This window comes from Hypomesus nipponensis, chromosome 25 (assembly GCF_054491055.1).
Source record: "Hypomesus nipponensis isolate SF chromosome 25, ASM5449105v1, whole genome shotgun sequence".
Lineage (NCBI taxonomy): Eukaryota > Metazoa > Chordata > Actinopteri > Osmeriformes > Osmeridae > Hypomesus > Hypomesus nipponensis.
Window position 1 is genome coordinate 3,877,130 of NC_140385.1, and position 8,464 is coordinate 3,885,593.

The 8,464-nt window shown below is 50.1% G+C and overlaps 1 protein-coding gene across 1 annotated transcript; it reads right to left on the reverse strand.

Annotated features, from left to right (window-relative positions):
- Nucleotides 1-293: 293 nt before the first annotated feature.
- Nucleotides 294-7,685, reverse strand: LOC146221851 (E3 ubiquitin-protein ligase TRIM39-like). Its single transcript, XM_084691529.1, has 8 exons — nt 7,599-7,685; nt 6,061-6,524; nt 5,431-5,622; nt 4,949-5,044; nt 3,151-3,384; nt 2,632-2,779; nt 1,928-1,954; nt 294-1,259 (listed from the first exon to the last, which is right to left on the reverse strand). The coding sequence occupies exons 1-8, from the start codon at nt 7,603-7,605 to the stop codon at nt 694-696; spliced, it is 1,734 nt and encodes a 577-aa protein (XP_084547655.1). The 5' UTR covers nt 7,606-7,685; the 3' UTR covers nt 294-693.
- Between the last annotated feature and the right edge of the window lie 779 nt (nt 7,686-8,464).

Genomic DNA, 8,464 nt, shown 5'->3' on the forward strand with positions numbered 1-8,464 from the left:
CCTCCCTTCCCAGGCCCCCCTGTCAGCTGAAGGAGCTGGGTTAACTCTTTAGACAAAGCTGGCGAGGACTCATCTTATCCCTGACACTTTTGTTTCCTTTCTCTTGTCTTGATTCTCAGGTTTTTACTGTGTTTTTGCTGGAATTGTCTTGTCGATTTCCCTTTTGAAGTCTCTATTTAAATGCATTTCCGTGATTAACTTTCTCTTTGGGTTGTAAACCTGTTCTTTGTTCCCCTCCCTTCAGATAATTCCAACCACATATGCAAATTAGCTTTCCTCAGACTCAGCAGGAACACGATCCAATTCATTAATCTTTATTTATCAGCTGCAGATTAAGATACAAAAGTACATATTTATCACCCTGCAATACATAAAAGAACAAGACAGTACTGTAGTTCACGTTAGTTCAAATTAGCCCTTAGCCTTAAGAAGCAATCAACACCCAGCAAATAATTTGTGCATGTGCAAGATCGGAAGTGATTTTATCTTCATCAGTAAACATCTGTGCCTCACATAAATGTAAAACATTAAAAAAATGGGAAAAATCCTTATAGTTCCTTCCATGTCCAGTTGAGTGCAGAGAAACTTCGGAAAGTCTTTAACAGTATGGCAGTCAATCATAAGTAGCGCAACTGCGATTGGGAAGACAAACCAGTTTGAGGCTTTATCTCAACCACGATTGGCTGGTCGATCTCAGATTTTCCCTGAGTGGACGGTGGGTCTCAGGTTGACCGGACTGACGACGAGAGGGGCGGCGTTCTTCCCCTCCTGGGCGAGACAGGGACTGAAGATGGGAAACAGGCTCTCGTTGAAGGTATCCACGAAGGTGAACAGGTGCTCCCTGGTCTTGACGTCGTAGAAGGACACCTGGCCTCCCTCGTAGTCCAGGAACACCCCCACTTTGCTGGGCTGAGCGGCCAGGTGGAGGGTCAGCCTGGAGGACGCCAGGGCCTTGACCTCCCCGCTCTTTAGCCACAGGCACCAGAACCCTCCGTCCGGGCTCAGCTTGATCTCCCCCTTCCGGCGGGCGGAGGCCCGCGCCACGCCCAGCGTCCAGGCGGTCTTGTGGCCCACCTCCACCTCCCAGTAGTGGCGGCCCGAGGAGAGGCCCTCGGTGGCCAGCACGAACAGGGCGGGGCTGAAACAGCGGGAGCTCTCGTTGGGCGAGGCCTTGCGCGATTCCTCGTACCTCACCTGGCGGCCGTCGTCGGACACCGCCAGGTTCCGCTGGGCCGTGGCCGGGTCCAGGTACACCTCACCTGGAGAGAGAGACATAAAGATACAGTGAGAGAGAGAGAGAGAGAGAGAGAGAGAGAGAGAGAGAGAGAGAGACAGAGAGCACATTTACAACAGCACTTATTCTACAGTTCTTCATGTATATGGGTTTAATCACCTTGAGACCGACACAGTGCAATGCTGCCCCCACATGGTGCCTCAACTTTACTGCAGTAAGCTGTAAACTTTCCAGTCATGTTCGAACATTTATAGAGATCATCTTATCACCATCCCCGTTATCGGTAGTGACGTTTTAATGCTCTCTCGACATTGGTAGGGACATAGACATTGGTAACCCAGAACTATAATTTGGTATGTACACAAATCCTCACGATAAACACGACCGCCGAGTTGTTGCACCCGTTGCCCGACAAATCAACGGTGCGATGTCTCTATTGTGTTCCCCTGGGGGGGGATGTGGGTCAGATGTCTGAGCGGTTAGGCAATCGGGCTATTAATCAGAAGGTTGCCGGTTAGATTCCCCTGCAGTGCGAAAATGACGTTGTGTCCTTGGATAAGGCACTTCACCCTACATGCCTTTGGGGGGGGGGGGGTAAGATATCCCTGTACTTACTGTGAGTCGCTCTGAATAAGAGCGTCTGCTAAATGACGTAATGTAAATGATGTCGATGTGATTGAAACTGCTACTCACTTGCATAGCTCTGCACCTTCCTGAGCTCTGTGGACAGAAACAGAGAGAGGGCACAGTGTCAACGTCACAGCAGGAACACACACAGCCAAGCAGAGTGACACACACACTGTGATAACCTGCTGCTCTGGTAGACATGTGCTGCTGTCAGTTAGCCGTGTGTGTGTGGTTGTGTGTGTGTGTGTGTGTGTGCGCGTCGCTGTCAGGTCTCTGTTGTCTGAAGCTCATTACAACCAGATGGCTGAATTCTGGCGCCTAGATCGGGGTCACCTCGTTTTGTAACTCGGGGCAGCCTAGCTGGGCTGAGTTAAGGCATTAGAGTGAATGGAGTTGTTCAAATTATAGGAAACCCCTCCCATGCAGGGTTACCCAGGAGTACTAAACAAAATAGAGGGTCCATCTGTCATCTGTGTGACTCAGCATCTATTTACAGGTGCCAGTCCACTGACCCAGATTGTGAGCTCAGGAAGTGAGGTCAAACAGGAATTGATCATGATTTAGATCAAATGTAGAAGAGCCTATATATAGTACAGAAATGACTACAGCACTGTATATTAAACTCAAGTCATTGGGTTCTTGCATTTCTCTAGGACATCACGCGTCGGACAACATTTTCATAAATAGAAAAACGTTCATGGATCACAGAGCTTTGGAATGATGTTTCTTAAAGAATAAACGAAGCGCTTGTACAGATCTCCCGTCTGTACCTTTCCCGAACAGTCTCTTGAGCTCCTCCTGGAAGCGGTCGATCAGGGTGCTGACAGTGGAGCGGAGGGTGCCGAGGTACAGGTCGGTGTCAACGTTCACTGCCGACCAATCAGAAGGCTCGGGGGAGGGCGCCAGGTTGAGATAGCTCTATGGGACAGAGATACGAGACGGGAGGTTAGTCTGGGTGTGTGTGTGTGTGTGTGTATCTATCTCCTTACCCACCCGCTGGTAGATAACCATCTCTCAAGCGTGTGTGTGTGTGACCTTGTGTGTGTGTGTGTGTGCGTGCCCTTGTGTGTGTGCCTGTGTGTGTGTGTGCGCCTGTGTGTGTGCCTGTGTGTGTGTGCCCTTGTGTGTGTGCCCTTGTGTGTGTGTGTGTGTGTGCCTGTGTGTGTGTGTGTGCCTGTGTGTGTGTGTGTGCCTGTGTGTGTGTGCCCTTGTGTGTGTGCCTGTGTGTGTGCCTGTGTGTGTGTGCGTCCAGTCGACGTGCCAGCCCTGCCCTGCCCTGTCCGGCCCACCTGCAGGAAGACGACCTTGTCCTGTGCGTGCGCGAGGGCGTCCAGCTCGCCGGCCCTCCTCCGGAGCAGGCCCAGCTCGTTCTCCAGGCCGCGGGCCAGCTCCTGGGCGTGCCGCTCGGCCTCGCGCTGCCGGGACGAGATCACCTCCACCAGCTCAGCCTGGCTCTGCTCCACCAGCCGCTGGAGCTCAGCGTACACCTGCCAGCTCTCCTCCAGCTCTTTCTGGGCGCCGCTCTGGGGGCGGAGAGGTGGAGGGTTATGTATGGCATGACAGACATGCACAAACACACGTCTTCCAGAGTTACCATGCTCTGGGGGGGGGGGGGGAGTACTTATGACACCGTGTTCTACGGTGAGCTCATCTGAGGTTTAAGTTTATCAGACTGCATCTCCCAGGAGTTTGTCACCTTTCACCAGGTGAACCACCGTAACCGGTCTGACTTCACTCACGCCTCCGCAAGGAAACGTCTGCTTACGTGTCTCAGGAGAGATGTCTGCGTGTTTTGAAACGTTTTCAGAACGACACCAGACTTCAAAACACACAGCGTACAAAAGTATGTCAGATGGCTGAGTGGTTAGGGAGTCGGGCTATTAATCAGAAGGTTGTTGGTTGGAAATGTGCCAAATGACGTTGTGTCCTTGGGCAAGGCACTTCACCCTACTTGCCTCGGGGGGAATGTCCCTGTACTTACTGTAAGTCGCTTTGGATAAGAGCGTCTGCTAAATGATTAAATGTAAATGTAATGTTGCAACTGTAACTACAACTACAACAATGACTGCATTGTTGTGAATATGCTCTCTCTTGCCCTTTCTCATTTCTCTCTCTCTTCATATCTCTCACTCTCTCTCTCTCGCCTTCCCTGCCTCCTGAAAGTCCAGAGGTCAGCAGAAGTCACCTCTCCAGATATCCAGCCCTCCCTTCACCCCCCACTGTAACTTCATCCTTATTGTATTTTTATCACTGCTCTCGCTGACCACAGTCGCAATCCTCTCTATTTACAGTCAATAGGAGAGCAGGAAACTGGAACACACTATCAGGAAATTAGAGCCCACTTGTCGTTGATACCTGAGGAAATCTCTACGTCAAAAAAAAGTGTAAAAAAAACCCCTGATGAAAACTGAAACCTTTCCTGTATTGTATCGTTCATGCGATCCTGCGCTCTGAGTCGTGTGTGTTCAGGGTGTGGCACCACAGTCATCTGGCTCTCTGAATTCCTTCTAAAGCGTTCATTTACATGCTCATATCCATTACCGCTTGTATTTGTTCTGTTTCTTACATCGTCAGCTTCAAAACACGCATTTCCATTAAAAACAACTCCATCCTATCCTATGTATTTGTCTATCCCTTGCCAGCCATGAGTTCAATTGTCCAGGTCCATAACGACCAGCCTGGTATTTCCCAGAAGGCACCTGGGGTGGGGCGGCAGCAGGCAGGCCTCTGTACCGGTCACACCGGTCGGACGGCCTCGGAGCCGGAGCCTAACCCGGAGCACGTCTAGAGTTTGTCATCCATCTGAGAGAACACGCTATGAGGACGGTGTCAAATGTGCTTGTTGTTCCTCTGGAGGGGAGGGGGTGGGGGGCGTCAGAGGGGAGAATTTTCTCGACTCACCAGAAGACCAAAATGGTGTCTTCTGGAACCACTTTGTAATCATAAAAGAACCATTTGAAAAAGCAGCGAACTAAATAAAAAACACTTTGTGGCGGTACACTTGAGAAGGCTAAATGATTCTATCGAAGCGATGAAAGGAAAGATGGCGCGTTTTGATGACATCACCCCCTCAGGCCCGGCACTCACTTTGATGACTTTGATGGACTGCGTGACCTCCTCCAGTTTCCTGGTTCGCTCCTTGACCAGTTGTTTCAGCTCCGCTCGCATCTTCCCCAGGTGACTCTGTGTGAGGGAGGGAGGAGAGGAAGGAGACAGAGGGGGGAGGGAGGAGGAGAGGGAGGAAAGAGAAGGAATGAACAAGAGGAGAGGGTGGACAGAGAAGAATGGGAGGAGAGAGAGGAAAAGGAGAAAAGAGAGAGGAAGTAAGAGAGAAGATCCGTAAGATCAGAGTAAGCACAAGCAGGACGTTTAGTCCGCGCTCAAAGAGCCCCGGAATCATTCTTCACCGATTTGCCAATCAATACTTATCAAAAATGGATTAAACAAGGAGCAGGGTGCGATCAATAATTCAGAGCCGCAGAGGCCGAATGCTTTTCCAACAATTCTCAACCATCTGTAACCCCTGAAGAGAAGCACGGGTTTCAGGAAACACGTTTACAGGAGCTCACCATCTTCTTCTTCCACTCGCGCTCGGTGGAGACCACCTCGTGGGTCTTGCGGCAGGACTGGGCGCAGACGGTGCAGAGGCAGACGTGGTCGTGCCGGCAGTACACCTCCAGGAGACGTTCGTGCTTCTTGCAGATCTTGTCCTCCAGGTGCAGGGTGGGGGCCACCAGCCGGTGGGACATCAGAGACTTCACCTGGGGAGGAGACGGGGAGGATGGAGGGATGGAGGGGGGAAGGGGTGGAGGAGAGGGGGGAAGAGTGGAGGAGAGGAAGTAAGGGGTGGAGGAGAGGGGGGAAGGTTGGAGGAGAGGGGGAAGGGGTGGAGGAGAGGGGGAAGGGGTGGAGGAGAGGGGGAAGGGGTGGAGGAGAGGGGGAAGGGGTGGAGGAGAGGGGGGAAGGGGTGGAGGAGGGGGGGTTGGAGGGGTGGAGGAGGGGGGGAAGGGGTGGAGGAGGGGGGGGGGTGGAGCATATAAAAGGGTGAGATAAGGAAGGTACAGAAGGACAGAGGAATGGAGGGACGGTGGAACAGATGCGAAAAAGAACGTCAGCCCTCAGTAGAGTCAGAATCCCGGAGGAAGGACGACAAACGTGTGAAGTCCGCATGCGTCCCTGGCAGGATCTCCGGCGCTCACCTTCTTGTGCTGCCTAAGGTGAGCCTCGCAGTACGACCCGGGGCAGTTCACGCACGACTTCAGCGCCCTCATTTTCCTCCCGATGCACGAGTCGCACGCCACCTCCCCCGCCCGCGCAAACTCCCCGCCCTCCGACGGCGGCTCCCCGTGGGTCGCCTCCGGGACCAGCGTGAGGGTGGAGCCGGGCGAGGCCGCGCCGCCTCCTCCCCCCGCCACCGTCAGCCCCTGGAACTGCTCAGAGATCTCGGCAAGGACGCGGTTGACGCTCAGCTCGGGGCGTCTGGAGTAGTTCTTCTTGCACATGGGGCACTGGAACTTCTTGCTGTGGTTCCAGTAGCCCTGCAGGCAGGCCTTGCAGAAGCTGTGTCCGCAAGGGGTGGAGACGGGCTCCACGAACACCTCCAGGCAGATGGAGCACTGGAACTGCTCCTCGCAGAGGACGCGCCCCCCCGGGGAGCTGATGCCTGGGGGGCGGGGGGGAGGAGGAGGAGGTGATGGGGGGGGGGTGAGAGAGAGAGAGATGACATTACTGGTAGTGTAAGAGCATGTGGGCGGGTGAGAAAAGAGGAAGAGGGGGGGGGCTAAGATGGCTGGTGAAGAGAGGGAGGACATGCTACCCCCCCAACCTCCCACTGAGAGACTGTGTGGGTGAGACAGATGGGAGAGGAGAGGGGCGGATAGAGGGACACAGAGAGAGTGTGAGAGACAGGAGAACGAAGGAGAGAGAGGGGGGGAAGAGAGATAATTAGCATTGGAGTGCAAGAGAGAGAGGCAAATAGAGAGGGAGAGAGAGCAAGAGACAAATCAAAAGGACGAGAGAGAGGGCAACACATAAAACAGGATCAGACCGCACAGGATTAGAGAGAGAGTTAATTCCTCAAACGATGGTTGCTATATGTAGATTTTGAGCACAACGACAAAATATCACTTATACAATTTTTGCGAAAATCGAACCATCAAACAAACGAAAACACTTGCTACGTCATCCATGGGACTGTTAGTTGTGTTGCTGTAATCTCAGGAATGCAGAAGGACGGGATTAAACCACAGAGTTCTTTTGCAGATCTCATGTTCCCAACAGACCACTCACACCTGCCAAATATGTGTCATTTAAAAAACAACATCTCCCTTCTTTCCATTTAGTTCGTTCAGTGCTACATTTTAAATATCGAGAATGTTTGCCGTTTTGTAACTTTGACAAACCACAATGTGTTGCTGTGATGATTTGTCTCAGTGGCCAAAAAAGAGTATGATTTTCTCATGAAAGTTTGGTCTAAATTGTGAACCAGATTCAATTGTATCAGTAGGAAGGCTAGGCTACAGTTGAACTAACAACTAGAAACACTTTACTTTTCTGTCTCCTTCCTGCATTAATGAACAGCACTGAGAACTAATATTTGCTTTAGTCGCAGGTAAGGGTGAGCCTGTTTATTTCCCCAAAAAATATTTTGAGAAAGAACCTAGCGCCACATGTTCACAAACACACCACCTGTACCAGTGGATACATTTTATAGTCGTAGACTTAAGATACTACTCACTTTGCATGTTGTTTTCCCCTTAATTCTTGTCTTGTGAGAAAAAGCACTTTACCCAGGAACTCTCTGGGTGTGAGTCCTCTGACAGGTTCTCTTCCTGGAACTCTAAGCCCCTCCCTCTTTCAACAAGGACACACCCAATCATAACGTCCCTCCCAGTGCAAACAAACACACATACCCACAAACACACACGCACAATCACAAAAAAAAAAACTTGTTTGAACTTAAAAGTACAATACCACATGTATATGGTCACACATTTTCTTAATTCATGTTAAGAGTCTGTGAGTCAACAGTTTGAATACCCATTTCACCAGTCAATAAAACTGTATAGTGAACTACTGCTTGGATGATTGACAATTAATGTTGGTGTGTGGAAGAGATCAAAAGAAATTCAAATAATAAAAGTGAAGATAAAGATATTCACTTAAAACTACAGTCCAAAACCACCAATATTATAATCATTCCATTCAATTGATTAAAAAGTTTACAATTTTCAACAAAAAAATATTTTCATTTGACACGTTATTTATTTAACAGACGCAAATGGACACCAACGTGATATACACAGTGCATCACTGCAAAATCAATGTTTCAAGATTTTTTTCAAAAGAGACCAAGAAACCATACCATTATGGAGGGAAATACATATCAAAAATCATATCATGCCGACACAACCTGAATGAATTACTGAATTATCAAATTGGAGCGGAAAAATAATGACAGAAGATTGTCCATTGGGCACAGAGGAAGTAACTCCCTGTTAAAGACACCCTCTTTTTTAGTTCCCTCCAGGGCCATCTATTGTTCCATGACATAAAACTTAACGTAGAGACACAAATACATAAAAAGAGATCGATAAAAAAAAA